The sequence below is a fragment of the Parasteatoda tepidariorum genome, chromosome 9, assembly GCF_043381705.1.
Source record: "Parasteatoda tepidariorum isolate YZ-2023 chromosome 9, CAS_Ptep_4.0, whole genome shotgun sequence".
In the NCBI taxonomy this organism is placed as follows: Eukaryota; Metazoa; Arthropoda; class Arachnida; order Araneae; family Theridiidae; genus Parasteatoda; species Parasteatoda tepidariorum.
The window spans coordinates 56,501,060-56,521,285 of NC_092212.1; the positions used below are offsets into that span (position 1 = coordinate 56,501,060).

Consider the following 20,226-nt stretch of genomic DNA (forward strand, 5'->3'; position numbering starts at 1 on the left):
ATGGTTTTTCAACAATCTTTCGTAATCACATGGTGCCAAGAATCAATTATAGCTTCAATAAGTTGTCTTTTATTGGATGGACGTTTTTTTCGTACAAGAATTTTCAAAAGTCGCCACAAATATTCAAATGGATTGAGATCAGGCTGTATCCTGGCCATGGTAATATATGTATGCCTTTATTTTGAAACCATGCTTTGCATACTTTTGCTGTGTGGCATGGAGCTGAACCCTGCTGAAAAATAAATGGTTCGTTGTTGGGCAAGAGATCCCTAATGGAAGGTATCAATTTTGGTTTCAGGACAGTTTCGATGTATTTTTTGGCATTCAGGAAGCCATCAATCACTTGAATTCGGCCCACACCATCTGCAGACATACATGCTCAAATCTTGACATTTGTTGGGTTTTTGCAGTTGCTTTAATGCAATCAGGATGAAGTGCTTCACCTACTCTACGTCTCACGTATTTTCTACCAAAAGTACCACAGAGCGATATTTTACTCTCATCGCTCCAGATTACTTGCTTCCATTGATTTTCTGACCATTTAATGTGTTCTTTTGCCAACTTAACTCGTTTTTCGCGTTGTTTTTTATTTAAATATGGTTTTTCCTTGAAATTCTAGCTTGTAGTCCAAATCCTGATAACCTTCTTCTTATTGTTCTTGAACTTACTGCAATACCTACTGCATTCATTTCACATCTAATGGCATCTGATGAAATTTTTATATCTTGAAGGCATAGCCGTTTAATTTTTCTATCGGCAGTAGCACTTGTGCATTTTGTTCGGCCGGATTTGGCACCCTGAATACCAAAAAATACATCGAAACGATTGCGCGATATTTTTATCATATAGTATAAACTTCAGAGCATGATGGCCACATTTTATGTATTTATCTAAATTATTTAAAATCCTTCCTTATCCAAATGCTTTTTCTTATATAAATTCCAGAAAAATATGTTATTAATTGCCAATAATGTTTAATTTTCCCCCCATTCAAATGGAGCTTTTACAGTTGTAGAGAAAATTTTTTGATTTCCACACCTGAGATGTTTCAAACTACTATTTTAAACACAAAAAACTTGCTAAATTATTATTGGTTCTTTTGTTTATTTTCAAATTAAATGAAAAAATGCTATAATTTATCATTTCGCTATCATTCATATTTTGCTATCATCCTAAATAAGGGGCATAATTAGAACATTTTTAATTTCATAGTAAATTTTTTGCGAGTCAGAATTTATTTAAAAAAGTTTTCCTAGTTGAAATATAGGCGTAATTATTCCTGAAAAGTTTTATTTCTGTTAAGAAAAAGTTTAATAAAATAATTTAAAATATTTATAAAAAGAAATTTCTCAACTTACAAGCAAAAGTAATAAATAAGATATTGTGTGCATCTTTTAAAGATCGAGTTTGCCTAACTTCAGCTAATTTTACTGGTATTACGTTTACTTTATATAAAGTTTATCTTAAAATGAGTTGCATAAATTTCGAAGCAGATTAAAATTCAGTGGTTTTCGAATAACAATAATTCCAAAAAAACCAACGACTTTTCATGAATTGAAAAACTGTAATATCACTAAAATAACCACTGACTTTTCATTTAGTGAATAGCAATAATAGCACCTGATAAACCACTGACTGATAGTCTGCATTCTTTAAAAAATATTGGTAATTCTCACAACACATATTAAGATAAACTTTATATAAAATGAGCATAATACCAGGGAAATATTCCGAGACTATTTAAGCTCAATTTTTATAAGTTACACGCAATATATCATTTAATACTTTTTTCTGCAGACCTATAGAGTTGTTGCTTTTTTTTAAAAAATTATTTTTTTTCATAATTTTTTGTATTAGGATTCATCAAGTCTTTAAAATAGTAGCACATTATTTATTTCCCAAAAACATGTTTTAAAAACACAACTATAAACAAAAGAAACACGTGGTTTCAGATCACTCTAAAAATGCTAATTTGGTGACGTAGCTTGAATCCGCATGCCATGCTTAATGATGACTTAACTTATAAACAAATAATTGAACATTAAAAAACGAGAAATAATATTTTAAACAGAACTGTTTGGATATTTATTTATAACTACGTCCAACTTTCGAACTTACGAGGAAAAAAAACTTTTTTCAAACATTCCTGAACAAAATAATTACAATTTTTAAATGATGTTTGGTTTGGAAGCTAAAATTACTTCTCGTATTAGCTATCCACATTTCAGAACCCTAGCTCCAATGGTTCTGGAGTTCAAAATAGCTTTCTGCGACAAGGGTTGAAAAAATATGGAGTAAATGCAAAATAAAAGTTAAAAAATAACTTACTCAGTTCAAAATATGTTAATCCAAAGTATTGGGAAGAGTGAAAAGTTTACTTATGTGAATTTTTGAACAGTAATATTCATTTGAGAATGGTTTCATAAAACAATATAGAAGTAACTATTTCTAAAATTGTCCATTGATGTCAATAATTGTTGAAGAAATTTTTAAAATAAATCTTATTTAATCCAAAACAGGTGAAGCCCTCAGCATGTTGAACGTTAACGTAAGTTTGCTTTCTTGTGAATAATTAATTACATGATCTTAGCGAGGAAATAATTTAAAACTGATTCATCATTCAAATAAGGACGTTATAATTTCTGAAAATTTCCCTGAATGTCAAGAAGTACAAACTGGTTAAAATTAATCTCTAGACACGCAGAGACTTGTAGCTTCGGCTTTACTGAACACATTCGAATGAAGCTTCAAATAATTCTTGTTAAGACCGATTTCCTAGCAAAATTAATAGTTCGGATTTTTGCAAACAAATGGTGCTATTATACAGTTATTTGAAAAACAATTGAAATCCGCTGCATATTTAACATTTACCTAAGTTGAATATTTTGTGAGGAAGTAATGATATTTCTTAATGAGAGAATCATTTAAAACTGATTCATAAATAAAAATGGACGTCATAATGTCCGAACATTTCTATAAATATCGAGAAATACAGTATGATTAAAATTAATTTTTAGGTCCTTGAGGCTTGTAGCTCCGGTCTTAATAAATAGATTTAAATGAAACTCCAAATAACTGTTCTTTAAATCCCTGGGTCGTCATTTCATGTTAAAATAATAGTTGAGACTTTTTCCAACAAATGGCACGATTTCATTGCTATAGAAAGAAAACGACTTAAAAATTCAAACAATATCAGGATATTTTATTTAGTTACAACTTGCTCCCTCTGTGGGCGTAACTTGTCGGTCAACAATATGCATATGTTTGCGTGTATTTATTACACTCAGCCATATACACATCTATGACTGACTATATTCTACAATATTGCTGTTAAAACAATATGCATTTGATAGAGTTTAAAAAATGTAGCGCCATCTATAGGTAAATATTTTGATTTTCTCGACTGAAACCTCGTCCCATGATATGTAGTTCCTGGTTCCATATAAATACAATAACAAATATCATTTAAGTATTGTTCGGATTCAGTTAGTAGAACTAAAAAATAAGCCTTTTATTGCCGTCAGTATAATTGCCCTTTTTGTGTGAAAAAAAACTTATTTAGTATAAACAAGCGAATTTCAGGGGATACAAGAATTTAGAATAAAATTTAAGGGTTTTACTAAACTTTATATTTTGAAAATTAGTTCATATTAAAAGTACTATGTTTAGTAAAAAAATAGAACATTGTGCATAACCTTTGATCTAATGGTTGAATTTTCTCGTAACAAGACTTAAACTTAATGGTCGCCGGGATGACTACAAATACGCTAACTAATTAGTGATAATTATTTTAAGTTACGCAATCAGACAAAAAAATTCTATTGTCTCTGCATGAACAGAGCATTTTTTTCGACGGATTTGCATTTTTGACCTTCAAAATATGAGGGGAAACTGATATGTGAGGAAAGTATGACCCCAATTATTTGGTCAAGAGAACTTGGAAATCCGATTATTGGATCAAAAGTTCCATTTTATTTATTTATTTATTTTTTGATCACTTTACGTGTAAATTTCATATCAATGTCTAAATAGATCTAGATAAACAATTATAAATAATAATTATACTATTATATTTTGTCTGATTTAAATTGATAATAATTTTTTTAGTACTTGTAAATTTAAAGTACTAGTCAATTTTTAGTATCTCTTAAAGTTAAAATTTCGTAAAAAAACTGCCACTTCAGTATCAGATGTACAACTCAATGTTGCAGTTTTTACGCAGAGAAAGTATGACTTAGAAGATTTAAATTATTAAGGTGCATAGAAATGTGTACGGGAAATACAATGGCAGAACAAGAAACAACATTAGATATTAAGACAACATAAGATAAGTATTGTTTGCGAAATGAAAATAATTTAATAGGGTTTTTTTTATATTTCTTATACTACAAAATGTGTATTTAGTTGAGAAAGCTATATAACTGAAAGTTCTAAAAAAGAAATCATTAATAAAGGTATTTTATTTGCATAAAAGCAATGTTGTTAAGCAATATAAAAGAAAACTGCAAAAAGATGTTCGAGTCATTCATAATTTAATTTACTATTGATACATTATTTATACAATATAATAAATACTCAAATATATTAAAATTATGACAAGAATAATTTTTCATACCAATTTGGTTACAATGGGGAATTACAATGACGTAAATTAAGGAATATATATTAAACAAAATTTATAATATTTAAAGAAAACAAGCATTAAAATTTAAAATTAATAAATATTTCAAAGTAGGAAATAATTTAAATAACACATAATATATATTTTACATAATTTCACTGAGACTTGTTCCGTAGCTTTCACATTGAAAAAATCTCACATCAACCATATTCAAATTCATTTTCCAGATTCCTATTAGAAATTATCAGATCTCGATATCCAAAAATATTGCCGTCCTTCAAACATGTATTCAAACATGTATATTTATAAAATTTGGAAAGGAAGAAGCTTTGTTTTAGAAATACAGAATTTCTGGGCAATAACAATCAGAAAAATATTTTAAATAAGTAAATTTTCAAAATTAAATATTGCGTTCTAGTATTCTTTTTTAACATAAAAAAAGAATTTAAACTGAAGCATCCACCATATCTTTACTGGTAACAAAAATTCTTAAATTATATTTCCAATACTGAAAAAATGAAATTGTTAGATTAATGACCCCTATTGTTATGTCAACTTTTTAAAATAATATACATAGGTAATGCAACTATTTTTTCATACTTTGTTCTGTGCGTGAACAGTGAAATAAAATTAAACTAATAATTAATAAATGCATATTAATGCATAATATTAATACGCATTCGTATCACTATTTAAAAATTAAATTTGTTATAAAGTAATATTTAAATTATCTTTTTTAATGATTTATTAAATATTATTTTTTATGTTAATAATTTCATATTCATGTTAATTAACTTTATCATGTTAATATTTTCCATCTAATTGTTAAATTAATATTTTTCTATAAAAATAATAAAAATGAAATTTATTAAAATTTAAAAATTATAAAATATTTTGTTAATATTGATATCAAAATAAACGTAATATTAAAAATTTTCAGATTTCTTTAAAATTAAATAAAGAAGGAACACTTTAGGATATTAAAATGAAGTAAAAGATTTTTTTAAAACAAAATGGTAAAAAATTATTTGCTAGGATCCAATTAATTGATATTAAGTTTTACAAATTTCTTACAGCTAAGAGTATTCATATAAAATACTTGCATATAGAACTATTTATTGCTGATATTACACATGCTAGTAAAACTAGAAGGTAACTGAAGTAATGTAATATTTTTGAAGTTCAAATTTTGAAACCAGCTCTAAAGTAAATTGGACAAGCATAATAATATTTTTCAGCAGTTTGCTCCCAATTAACTTCTTTATAGACTTTTATTCATCTAGATTTAATTTTGATATCAAAGCTGAAACTTCATCAGGTTTCAAAAATTCTTTAATGTAGAAGCGTAAAATGTCCTCAATTTGACTATAATTTTCATTTTCTAGTGCCTTATAAACTTTTGAGCTGACTTCCGATAAGTTTATTAATTCCTTTGCGGGACTTGGACTCATTGAATCGATAAGCTTTTCGAATTTTTCAATCAATATCAACACTTTGGCTCGAGAATCTGAACTAGATATTTCTCTCCTGGCAGGTGAAGTGTGTTTTTTATTTGCGAATTTCCTTACCAAGAGATCTATCAAAAGCAATACGCTATTAGCATTTGCATTTTGCAAAACATTGCTTGCTGAGCTTGAAAAGGAATTTTTATTACTTGATGATTCCAATGAATGTGAAGCAAAACCTTTTTCTGGCAAAAAATTAGCGGAAAACTTTGGAAATAGATTGGTATCATGTAATTCAATACTACGTTCCAGACGGCTATTCATAGGATTGCCAAGCTCACAAGGAGTGCCTTTCTTTTCCTTCTTCATGCATGGCAAAACAATATTTTCATAAATATATCTGACCGATTCTTCTCTATTTTGTTCTGGATCGTTGCTAGGATTCAATATAATATCAAAAAGATCGTGTACGCCTAGCTTTCTGAAGACTTCAACTGGTTCTAATCCGTAATATTTATCATACTCTGGTGAATCCCTGTTTTTAAGGTAGTGATACATAACGCGAAAACTTTTTTCGTGTGCCAATGCCTTGACGTACCTGCCTTCCTTTGTTTCCTCATCTACTATATTGAGATTTTTTTCTACAATAGCTCGCACAAAATTTAAATCCATATTCTCGATTGAGATTTGAATGGCTAAATAACCGTTTTTATCGGTAAGTTTTGCATCGACATTTGCTTCGAGCAGCACGTCAAGGAATTCCATTTTTCGATGTTTACAGGCTAAATGTAGAGCAGTGGAACCATCGTTTGACTGAGCATTTAAATTTGCATTATTATTGATTAAAAAAAGTAAAGCATCTGGCTTACTGCGCAACATAGCAAGATGGACAGCGGTGTAACCGCTATCTTCGATTTTTGCTTCCTTATCTGCTCCTTTGCTTAGTAAGATAGAAGTTGTTTGTAAATCTCCAGAGGCAACAGCTAGGTGTAAATGAGTGATGTTTCCCCGACCAACTAAATTTATATCAATTCTGGGATCTTTCAGTAATTGAGACGCTACATTTCCATTCTTGAAATAGATAGCAAAATGCAGAGGCGTCAATTTATTTTTGAAAGTGACTTGATTGATTCCAATGTTATCCATTGAAAGCAGTTTTTTTACAGCAAAATAGTTTCCAGCCATGGCCGCAAAATGCAAGGCATTTGCACCGTCATCATTGGTTTCGTTAATATTCTCTAACTTGGTACTAGTAACTAACGCATCTATTACTTTGGAAAAACCATTTATAGCAGCTAAATGTAAAGGAGCTAAGCCTAATTTTGTTTTGATGTTGACGTTTATATCAGTGTTACTCATTAAAGCGTGAAGAATTCTAGAATTATCTTTCTTATGTATAGCATGATGCAAAGCTGTGAATCCATTTTTGTCCACTGCGTCAATTGATAGGTCTTTAGATTTCATTAATTCTTTCACCGACTCCAAGTATCCATTTTTAGCAGCAACATGCAAAGGAGTTAACTTTTCCACTCCAGCTTGTACGTTTACATTAGCGTTCTGTTTAATTAGCTCACGTATAAACACTTTTTGATTTGATTCAGCTGCTAAATGGAGGGGAGTGTATCCCATTTTGTCCTTAGAATTAACATCGAGCTCACCGAATAGAAAATCAGCTGCAACTCTATCATTACCAGCTGAAGAAGCAGCGTGTATCATGTTTCGTTTATGCTCAAACAATGCGGTAATATTAGCTCCGTTTTCAATAAGTAGTTTAGTTTGGTTATAGGCCAAATCTTGATCCCCCCTTCCAACAGCATTATAGAGATCTCTATTTATGTCTCTAAAGCTTGTTTCTAAGCCCATTAGGACACCAACAAACTGGATGGAGCCCTTATCAAACTTTCGGAATATAAGTCTCTCTCTTCCTTGTTTATCTTGAGGAACTGTAATCATGGGGTTAGCTTTATCTCCAATTTCTTCTGCCTCAGACCAACGACTGAATTTTGAGTACTTGTTCTTATTTCTTAACTGCACCGCATAACTTACTGTTGACTTGTCTTTCCAGTCGCCATATTTGGAAGTTATATCAGACTGTGAGAAGTTGATGGATTTTACTTCAACTATTTCCTTATCATGATCGATCATGTTTAAATCAATCTCTTCCACACTTTCCTTCAGATCAAGCAGAATAGTATCGGAAATGCCTCTGTACCATTCGTTTTTCACATCATTTATGAAACTTTTGTTCTTTACTTGATTTATTATACTTATAACATCGGTGAAAAGGGAGTCTTTAAACTTTGTTGTCAAGGACTTTATAGCTCGAAGCTGTGTGTTGAAACCTTCGAAATCCCCCAGTTCGTAATAGTAGTTTGCAAGATAAGCACGTTGCTTTATAAGAAGAACTTTAACAGCAAAATAAGTCTGTGTGCCATGAAACAGAGCATACAATACCAGGAAAGCGTTATCATCTGTAGCATCATCGGGAATCGCGTAGTTGTCGCTCCTATCTATAAGCTCGTACAAAGCTGAATACAAACTGTTTCTAGAATCCGAATAGTTTTCTAATGTATTCAAAATGCTTTTTTCTTTGCTTAATTCCTCGAAGTACTCATCTTTGCCATATCCGTTAAGTTCTTCTCTAGCTTCTTCGTAGTACTTATTGAAAATATTTATATTATTTATAATTGACTTAATCTCTTTATTACCTATTACTTCAGATGTCACTATTTTTTGCCCGCGGAACATCTGGTAACTATCAAATTTATATAACAGATCACTTACTTTATGAGAAACATCTTCTAAAGCTTCTGCATGTATTTCAAATTTCTTATCTATTGTATTAAATCGTTTTTTCATCAGTATTTTGATGTCTTCAAATTTAGAATCATCACATTCTAGAGCTGTAGACGTGACATTTATACCAGCTTGTCCAATATGACTAATCACGGCCAAAAGAGCTCCTGATTTTCTGGGATCCGGCATGTCTCCCATAACGTCGGCTAAGAGGCCACTAACTTTCGAACCGAATTCAAAGTTTTTGCAAAAACCTGTCTTAGTCTTGATACCAGTCATTTCGTTTTCGGACTCCTTAACACTATTTCTTTTCATTCGAAAAGAAGTAATCGCCGAATCATTTGGAAGCATTTTGAGTAGCTAAATTTCAGGGAATTGTATACGAAACTCGGAAAATAGTATCTGATAAAAGTATAAGGCAGTATATCTGTATATATATATATATATATATATATATATGTCGATCATTAGGGCATCTGTTGATAAAAGTTTCACAAAACATTCGTTTTGACTCTACAAGATCATTAAAATCCATATGTTTCATGTTACAAAATGTCATTTGATTTACATAATGACAATATATTATGCCATTTATTTTGACAGTACCAAAATCTAATTTATCTTTATATAAACTCGATATTTCCAAAACACCTGTAAACTAAATTGATTCTGTTAGAATACGTACCAAAAGCATCTGTTTTTGAAACGTCAATTCGTTCAATTTAGTTCTACAATGATTGTTGTTTTTCAAAATCACCAGCTGGTTAAACATGTTTAACTGGTTAGAGTTACGTTACTTTCTAAACGTATCTCTAACCAGTTAAACGCTCATGACAAATTTCTTCATGCATATTACCTCTCTACCCAGGTAAGTATATTTGTTCAGACACATTTGAGATTTTTATGTAAAATTTCGCTCTAAAAAAATATTTCAATGAAAAATTTCCAAGAAAAGCAGAGTTTTTTATTCCTAATAACCTACTTAATAACCTACTTATTTTAACAATTATATAAACTACATTAGTATTTAGATTGCAAATCAGAATTTTTTTATAAATTACTGCTCTAGACGAAATATCTATGCAGTTAAAATAATATCTTATAGTTTTAAGTGTGTTTAAAATACGTTTTTATCATTAGTGCATTATAATATATAATAATATAACGCTCGTTGCTTAGTTATATTTTTACAGGATAAAGACGGGTCTCGTCACGGCACACATTCACTAATTTTTACTTATTCTATTTCTTATTTGTTTTAACTACAAATTATTAGATAAAAAAAATATTTAATATAGTTTTATTTTTCCTTGGTATTTAAATTATAAAATACTCTTTTCAAATTCTGAAATGCCTCTGTTTCCTTATAAAATATTAAAGAATATAATTTTAAAATTATTTTCCCTAAAATCATTGAATTTTATTGTTGTAGACCTGACCAGTAACCGTACTTAAATTAGATTCTACAATCGTGATTCTAGGGCAAAATTTAGCGACTAATAAAAAGTGAGAAAAAGACATGCAAGACCAAATTTAAAGAACACTTTTACCTGGCAATTGGAGATTGAGAAATGGAACAAAAATGGAGAATGAAAGGAAAATGGATAAATATTTTTAAATGGGCATTGTTTTTAAGAGAATATCTCTTTGTTTAAAATTCTCACATAATCAAAAAGTTCTGCATTGCTGAATATTGTAAGAAATCTGAATAGATATACGTATACTTATACGCAAAATATTAAGAGGTTTTTGGCACGAGTCTCCGTGGAATTGTGTTTCGCAGAATTCCGTTTTTCTGAAATAAATATAGCAGGAAATTATTTTTCTGAGTGAAATAAAATTACGCAGAATTTATGTCTGCGTGATTAGGTATTATAACAAATTTTGCCATCATATCTTGCCATGAAGCAAAATTTCGTCACGTTGCCGGAATGTTTAATACATATTGACAAATAATTTTTGAAAAACTAACTCATTAAAATTAAATTTTATTCGAAATGGATCATTTGAACATTTCTAAGTGGAACATTTCTAAGCTTGTATTATCAGTTTATGCATAAGATATGAAGTAAGTATTTTATTGCCGGTCTCTCAGACGATGGGTTACCTGCTGCTTTTAATTTAAAACTTCACCGGAAACTAAATTTGTTCCTCTCCTATTTATGACCTTTTAATCTTGGAAAAGATGTCGATTTCCCACAAGATTCCATTGCGGCGCATGCTATATAGATAAATATGACAATCGCATGATATTGTTTTATTTTTTCGAAATAAATCTAAATAAGTAATAAAATATGGTTCTCATAAATTCCTTTCATCATTCAATTTTTGTCTTTGTCCGCAGGTTACTTTATATATATATATATGTATTTTGTTTCTAATGATTTCTGTTTTTTACATTTAGCTTGAATTATTATTAAATTTGCAGCATTCTGATTTAAGCTTTCAGTTGCTTAATGCTTAATTCATACAAAAAAATTAATTCAAATCGATAACATCATTTTAATAAATTACAAATGGGCATTCTTCTGGATTTATNTATATATTAGGAATACAGAGAAGATATAGCTATGATATAGCTACGTTTATAAAAAAAGAAATATTTTTATTTCACTAGAATGGAACTCAAAGAAGAATTGCACTCTATACGTATTATATACATTTATCAATTCGAAATTCAATTATTCTTGGTCAAAACCAAAAATCTTTGCTACAGATTTCTAGGGAAAAATTCTTTTTATCTGAATCTGACAAGTAGTCCTAGATAACTACGATAAATGAGGTAAAAGATAACTCATAAATTTATATATTTATAGCCTAAGTACGATATATCTTTTAAATAAATCTGTTTTACTTCCTATATTTTATAAAAGGTATACATATTCTTATGCGTCTTTATTTTAGTGAATTTAAAAAATATAAATAATTTCAACAAGTTTTAGTGATAAATTAAATGTATATGATTAACTTCTGAAAATATACTAATTTATTCTTTTTATTGTACTATGCTCCAGTAACTCAATGATATTTAATCAAAAAGTTTACATAAATGTGGTATCGGAAATAGTTTAGCTTCAACATCTTCTCATTTAATTTATATATGTTTACAAATTCACGTTTGTTTAAAATTCAAGAAAAGCGTTGGAACATTTTAAAATATATCTTTAACAATGCTGCTTTGATACGCATGCATATTTTTAAATTGACTTATCACGAGATAAATTAAATTATGCTGCCTGAATTGAAAATTTTGTTTTTTCAAAAATTAAGTAATGACATAGGTTTTTACTTAAAACACCAGCTAAATAGATATATGCGTAAATAGAATGTACGGTTATACGAATAATTAAAGAAAACTTAGCTTTAATGAATGCAAATAAGAGAAACAATGAAGAATTTATGTATGAAATAAAGATTATATGATTAAAACTAAAAATTTACTAGAAGCTTAGTATCCTGAAGCAAATGAGAGAGTATATGCCAATTATTTACTTTAATATTGTGGGAAGAGAACCAAGTTTGTGTACAGTTCCTCATCAGTGATAACTACAAGAATGTGGATAATGCACGTACGTAAAATATCTTAATGCCATTATCACAGGTGAATAATGCTAATTTTCTTTCAAATGTTCATGAGAATTCTATTTAAGAAAGTAACGAACGTATTTCAAACCTCCATGTTAAATTTCAACTTTCTGGGAAACATCAAAAGTCTTACTATAAGTATTTTTAGTTTGTTTATTCTAGTTCAAAATTTAATTTAAAAAGATATGAAATGAGCTTTAAGGAATAAAAGCCATAATGTTAATGAATTTTTTGATCACCAAACATATTCGTCTTAGGTAGAACTTTAATTGCAGAAAAACAGGGATTATTCCCAGGAATGGTTAATAATAAACGTCATGCGATCACTTAGAGAGATTTCATTTTCAACTATAGTTGAAAGCAAACAGGAACGCTTTCCAATAAATGTCATACGATCACTTAATGAAAACTTATTTTCAATTATAATTGCAGAAAAACAGGAATGATTCCTAATAAAAGTCATATGATCACATAATGAAAATTTATTTCCAACTATAACTGCAGAAAAACAGGAATGATTCCCAATAAAAGTCATACGATCACCTAATGAAAATTTATTTTCAACTATAATTGAAAACAAACAGGAATGATTCCCAATAAAAGTCATATTATTAACTAATAAAAATTCCTATTCAACTAAAATTGCAGAAAACAGAGATGATTTACAGAAATGATTCTTAATAAAAGTCATGTGATCATCTAAGAAAAATTTCTTTTCAACAACGATTGGAGAAAAACGGGAATGATTCATAATAAAAGTTCTACGATCTAAGCCACCTAATAAAAATTATGCATCTTTGCAAAGTTTATTAACATATTTGTTCTCTTCTGATTAGCTTTAAAAGTTAATCAGAGATGCTCAAAGCATTTCTAAAGAATTTCATCACAATCAGTGTTATAATATAGTATGAAATGCTTCCATATTTCAAGAAATATTTAAGCAAATCTAAGCTTTTGCTCACAAGCTTTATTTAATTCAAAATTTATTACATGTAAGAAGTAATTTTAAGAATTATTTTATTACTTTGCTGAATTATAGGAAAAATAATATATTTGAATTAGAAAGCATTCATGTGCATTCTACACGATAGAGTTAATTTGCAATTTTTAAGCATTTTTTTATCTTTTTTTTTAAATATCTATATTTAATAATCATGGAGTTTATCAATTAGAATATTTTCTCATTTACACAGTTAAAAGATATATGGCTAAAAAATTTTACGATTACTTTCTTTCTTTTCCTTAAATAATTTTGTTTTGAAAATAATTATGCTTTATTTCAGTTTCTACTATCGAATCATACTTCAAAACAACATATCTACAGATGAATGATAATTTTATTTCAGTTTACGTTCAGCAACTTTACATTCCTTATAAATATATTTATTTTACGATATTTTAGAAAAATGGTATTTTTTTTCGCAGAACTAAGACGAAACTAAGACGAAAGCTAGATATTTTTATAAGTTGAACACAGAGATTGTTTGAAAATTCCATTTGTTATTGCTGGTCTTAACGGGTCTTAAGATCCTCTGTTTCTGGCCCTAATGTCTATTCAATACTGCTACAGTTAAAATTATTCAATTTATTACAATTTATTTAATCTTTATTTTATCATATTCAACCAAAACATTCAAATAACCATAAGAAAGATTGCGTTCTAACTGCTGTTAAGTGTGAGGAAATTATTGATTGTATTCACCTTTAACGGTTTATCAAACAGAATTTTACTTACGCCAACTAAGGCGCAGCTAATGAAGCCATTTTGTTCCAGGCATCTGGGTACATACTGTAGCCAAGAGAGTTCAATCTCATGACTCTCATGAGATTTAACTCTCATAACCCCCGGCTTAACAGGCTTATTCGAATCCTAGTGTCGATACAATACTTCTTCCATTCCTTCTGTACATGAAGAGTTTCCAGTGTCTTAAACTCTTCAATCGATAACCGTGGATTATTAGAATACGAAACTATCATTCATGCATAAATAAAGCATTACTCACAGACCTCCAATGTCAGTTTAAGTTTTACTTTTATGATTTAGAAACCATGCTAGTTGTAAACGGTAACAAAACCGTATAGTTCTATATTCATGGTTTTTTTAACCGTAAACTGTAAAAATATTCCTGAACATAAACTTTATAGGTAATCAGATGTACAAACTGTTGCAGTTTATTTTATAGTAATTTCAGAAGGAAAATTTTAATAGTGTATAAAATTTATCAAGTTATTAATGCATCAGTACTCGTGTAATATTTTCACCCATTTCTTTAGAAAAAGAGTTTACACAAATACGGTAGCTAATTTTAAACCACAATTATTTCTAAGCTTCATTAATTCCGTCTAACATTTTATTTCCGGAGCTTAAAACATATTGCTTATGTAAGTATAGTTTTTTTCTTTATAGCTTTCAGATTAAGTTTGACATCATACATTGAAAAGCTTTTACGGATGTATGTTATGTGCGAAAGTTCAGGTAACGTATTCTTTCTATTAAATAGTTTATTTACGGAATGAAATAGTTACTGCTGAAAGCCAATGGGGAGAAAGAAAGAAAAGAACATAGTTTTTCCGTTATGTTCGTAGAACATACAAAGTAAATAGTATTTTTTTTATAATTGTGTAAGATGTATTACGTAAAATAATGTTTTATAGTTACCGTTAATGATAAATAAATCGAAATATATTGCTAATTGATTAAAAAAAATTAGTAACAAGTTTCAAAAACGCTGAATTTTATTATATTCCTATTTGCAAGTATATTTTAGATTCATATAGAAAACATTTTCTAACGTTATTGAAAAAGAAAATTTAAAAAAAAAAACAATTGCTGTGCATGTTTTATTTCTTTGGTTTTATTATGAGGGTTTATAGTACATATATTTTATTAAAAATTTCAAGCATAAGAGGGAATAATTTGAGAAATATATTTTATTAAATTTCCATCTAAGTAAATCAATGAAAACCTTTTCTTTTTAGAAATTATAATGGAGGCATAATAAAAAAAACATTCATAGTGAACACCATTTCTGACAAGCTAATGCAGTAATATTATTGAAGTTTTTCACATTTATTTTAGTGTATTGTGATTTGTTTGTTGTGTGTTGTGCGTTGTGATTTTGTTTATTGTGATTTTCTTATTAATTAAACCATATCTATCTATATTATATAAAACNCGGGGGTTGGCGAGCGTTAGCGAGCAGGGGGTGGAGCCTCCTAGTTAACTTTTAATTCTAGAAAACTAAATGAAAGTTAATATTTTTTATAGATTTCATACTCATGCTGACAGTTTCTACAGCTATTGAAACCTTATAAAGAATTAGACAATAAATTGCTTTAATGTAAAACAAATTCAAAATAATTTTGCTCTGAAAAAAATTAAAAAAACCTCTAGTTTTTCTTATGTTTGTAATAAAATCTCTTAGCTTTGCATGTTTCAGGCTAAACAAGCTGCTCCTTAAAATTTTATGTAAATGTTTCTTGAAATACTTTTTTGTAACTAATTGATACCATACTTACTGTTTGTACAAAAAAATTTGTTTCAAATGATTAAGCATAGAAATTAATTATTGGAAAAAAGACGGAAACTGTCCTCATTTACGTGTTAACTGTATATATTCTAAAAACTTATGTTTCGAACGGAACAAGCACTTCTTTAACATTTTATCTAAATATTCCTTCCCATATATGGATATTTCCTAACAAACTGACTCTTAGTTTTAAATATCGAATAAGTTTCAAACGATCTCCGCACTGAAAAAAATTAAAGAATTCGATAAATGTTAGCGAAACAGTCTCTGAAATTTTTATGTTCCGATCTAAACAAGCATTTCATTAAAATTTTATATAAATATCTCTTGACATGTATTTTCTAACAGTTGAAAATTAAAGGTTCCTATTTTGACCTTCGTGGTTTTTTGTTCTCAGTAATTCTAAAATATAGACATTTTGCAGTTTTACGACTTTATATAAGTGTTGATTTACACTTATGTTTTAGTCGCATAGGAGAGTAAATATTGAAGTTCATACCTATATAAGGGCGAAAGTGGTGGTGAAGTTTCTTCACCCTTAAGTTGAAAACTAACTCTTTCAGCAAATGCGCCTACACTTCTTTATAGTATTAAATTATAATTTTAAATATATTAGCTAAAAATTTGTCAATATTTCATAACGAGCTTATCGTGAAAAAGTCACAGTTACATATATAGAGCTCCAGGCGTATTATTAAAAAAAATGCAGTTAAAAGAATGAAACAGCAGAACAATGTGTAAATAGATATGCCAAAAGTCTAAAATAATCGTAAGGTAGTGCATGAGAGCTGTGGTGGCTCAGGGGATAAAGCGTTTGCTTTTCAATGAGGCGAACCGTGTTCAAATCCCAGCGATGGCTGCTCGATACAAATTCCGCATTCGATTCATCTACTACAGTGTTGATGTAAAATATCCTCAGTGGTAGACGGTCTTGGGTTAGATTCCCTTGTCGTCAGGCTAACCGTGGGAGGTTTACGTGGCTTCCCTTTCCATGTAACGCAAAAGTGGGTTAGATCCATCAAAAAGTCCTCCGCGAAGGCAAATTTCCTGCAATACTTGATCCAAGAGTTATTTTGTCTTCTGGATTGGGTTCAAAATTACAAGGCTACGGAGTTGAACATTAGTTGTACTAATCCCAAAAATTTGGGTCGGCTGTTCACCGATGGTTACGAAACAATAAAAAGCATTATTATATTATCATTACGAGAATATAGTTGATCTTATTCTAGTATATTTCTTGAGAGAAACACGTGATTATTATAATTCTCGTGCTCTTGTCAATTTTATGGAAATTTACAGCAAAATTTACATAAGTAGTTGTAAAATCCTTAGTCATAAATAAACGTTTTTATTCATAAATTGATAGCTTGTGTTTTATGATAATTAATAGGTTTAGGGCAATGTAGTAATATGCAATACTTTTTTAGTGTGGAATTTTCTTAAAAAATTCAATTTTTTGGTATTGTTTAGATAGGTATCATACAAGATTCCGAAAGTTCTAGGTAACTGAGCACTACTTGGAAACATTTTATTTCCTGCATAAAAATCGCTTTTCTTTCAAACATTCTGAAAAAAGATCTCTATCACATCCTTTAGAACTTTTTATTATTGCTAAAACTTCTGCAGAACTCTTACTACTTTTAAAATTTTAAATGAGCTGTTTATTTTTTTAGTTTTATTCATATTATCTCCTTTTTAGTTGATAAAAAAATTTTAATTTGCATCTTTCAAATTCAATTTTCTCATTAAAAGAAATTTCTTTCAAACAGGCTTAACATTCCAATGCTCTGCTTATTCCAGAAATTAAACTGCAATAACAATTTAAAACATTTCCCCCATATTAATCCAATGTTAAGTATTATAGAACTACTTATGAAATTTAGAACTAAAAACACATTAAGTGTAAAAAGCGAAATATATTAGATTCATTTTAAAAATACAACCTCAGCCATACAAAACATAAAATCAGAGAAACATTTAACAGAAGAAAACTTTCTTCTTAAAAATATATGTTTTTCATTTCTTAGTTAATGTCAGGAATTAAATTATCAGGAAAATTAAATACATTTCCGTTAGATCAATTTAACTATAAATAAAAGATTTAATTATGAAATTAAGTACAATTAGATTACAGAAAAAACTTTCCTCCAAAAAATATATCAGACAACTATTAAGATTATTCCAGGAATTAAATTATAAATGAAATATATTAAAATTTCCTTTTATCAATCAGACGATAAGTTATGGAATCAATTTCAAACTTAGATCTAATAACAAACTGAATTTTAAAATTAAGAAAACTCAGATAAACAGAAGGGAAAACCATAATATTTTTTTAACCATAAAAAACCGTTGTAAACAATATTTTTCAATCAAGAAAACGCAAACAAGTTCCATTAATAGTTACCTTGTTGCTCCAACACATCAATAGAAGAACATGTTATCATTATGAGGATACTTTTACTATTCGATTGATGTTTTTTTTTTTCCTGCATACTTCACATTTAACCTTATATATCCAGCTTTTATAAGAACCTAGAAAAAATCTAATTCGAGTTTTACGATCGTCTGCGAAACATTTTATCGTTACTGATTCTCATAAGATAAATACTATTCGTTACATGAATTCTTCTTTTTGTGATTAGAGTTCTTTTTCTTTAGTTTCTTTGTCACAAAATAAGCTTTAGATTTCTGTTAAATGATTTTTAGATAAACAAATGTTTTGTGATGTAAGTTAAAAACCATTTAAAACTCCGTGTGCTTAGTATTAACTATTTTTGCTATAATCATTCAGATAATTTTTGAAAAAGGAAAAAAAAGTAGTTATCTCAGATTAATATTTATAACAGAAAAAAATCTTATTAGACAGTGAATAAACAATTCAGCTATGATTAGACCAACATATGGATAAAATCCTAAGATTTCTTCTTACTTAATATTTTATTTTAGTTTACAAATCTTATTTGAGTTTTACGATAGTTTGCGAAACATTTTATCATTACTGATTCGCATAAGATAAATACTTTTCACTACAGGAATTCTTCTTTTTGTGATTTAGGTTCTTTTTCTTCAGTTTTCTTTGTCACAAAATAAGCTACAGATTTCTGTTAAACAAGTTTTAGATAAACAAATGTTTAGTGATGTCTGTTAAAAACTTTAAAAACCATTTAAAATTCCATGTGATGCAGTAGAAGTTTGGTAAAATGGGTACAATTATCATTTAGCTACGCTTCCTACAATTATAATCCCACTATCATTTTCTATAACTATGCCTGATATAAATAAAATGCACCTGAATACCATATGAATTGCTATAGAATTATTTCGAAAACTGCATGATTAAATGAATGACTTTTAAAGATATTTTACCAATATAACCATAAACTTAAAGGATATTTTTCCACACTGATAATAATAGAATCATAATACAGAAGAAAAACACCTTTATATATTTTTAGAAACTTTTTTTATTGAATTTCATGATCTTAGATTATGGTCTTAGTTTAATATTTTTATTTTTTTTTATTTCCTATGAGCTGCACAATCAGTCTTCCCGATAAGCAGACCTAGTGTGTTCTCCAGAAGTGGTATCCACTCTTTCAGGACCACCACAATGGGTGAGATACCGTTGGCCATGTTAATTTGGACGTCTAGTTTCCGCCACACTAAATGGCAGCACCATCTAGTGTAGCAGCACCATCTGCCACACTAGATGGCAATTAAATATTAATACTACGAAAACATTAACGCACTTTTCTCGTTTTATTTTATTTTTCACGCCATTCTTATCCCTATGACCTTTATATAAAATATTTTTTTAAAGCAGTAAACACCATCATATAGTATAAGTGCGCATATGAGGTGTTCTGTAAGAACTAATTTTAATATATATTATATTCCCTTTTTCAATTAACTCCTTATAACTTTTAACTAAAATCTATATATATATTTCTCTTACACGGTACCAGAAAAAAAACCTCATTACAACTCCCCGAATGGCAACATTAGAAAATCGACCAATGATTGCTGCTAAAAATGTCACATGAGGTGGCTCAACATATAGCGCTTTTAAAAACGGAAACAATAATCAGAGTGAGCATTATCAGGTTGTTCAATTCAGATTCATGCCCTAAAAACATTATAATATTTAATTTAAACTGGCTCAACATATAGCGCTTTTAAAAACGGAAACAATAACCAGAGTGAGCATTATCAGGTTGTTCAATTCAGATTCATGCCCTAAAAACAT

At 28.8% G+C, this 20,226-nt stretch overlaps 2 protein-coding genes across 51 annotated transcripts in view; one reads left to right on the top strand and one right to left on the bottom strand.

Annotated features, from left to right (window-relative positions):
- Nucleotides 1-9,277, bottom strand: part of LOC107444780 (delta-latroinsectotoxin-Lt1a-like) — a 21,740-nt gene extending 12,463 nt beyond the window's left edge. The window contains exons 1-2 of the mRNA XM_071185821.1: nt 5,895-9,277; nt 203-363 (exon numbers count right to left, since the gene is read on the bottom strand). Of these exons, the coding sequence (XP_071041922.1) occupies nt 203-363; nt 5,895-9,213 (3,480 nt within the window). The 5' untranslated portion in view covers nt 9,214-9,277. The remainder of the gene's footprint in view (nt 1-202; nt 364-5,894) is intronic.
- The window catches only part of LOC107444790 (uncharacterized), an 87,459-nt gene that overhangs the window by 16,804 nt on the left and 50,429 nt on the right, over nt 1-20,226 (top strand). For 7 of the 50 annotated variants that reach the window (XR_011637800.1, XR_011637808.1, XR_011637788.1 and 4 more), the window contains exon 2: nt 14,855-14,923. The exons of 5 other annotated variants lie outside the window; for them this stretch is intronic. The gene's annotated coding sequence lies outside the window, so the exon portion shown is untranslated. Of the gene's footprint in view, nt 1-9,490; nt 9,731-13,119; nt 14,305-14,839; nt 15,044-15,715; nt 19,595-20,226 lie in introns of those variants that run through there. 38 more of the 50 variants (XR_006224939.2, XR_011637792.1, XR_006224938.2 and 35 more) reach the window with 27 other exon arrangements.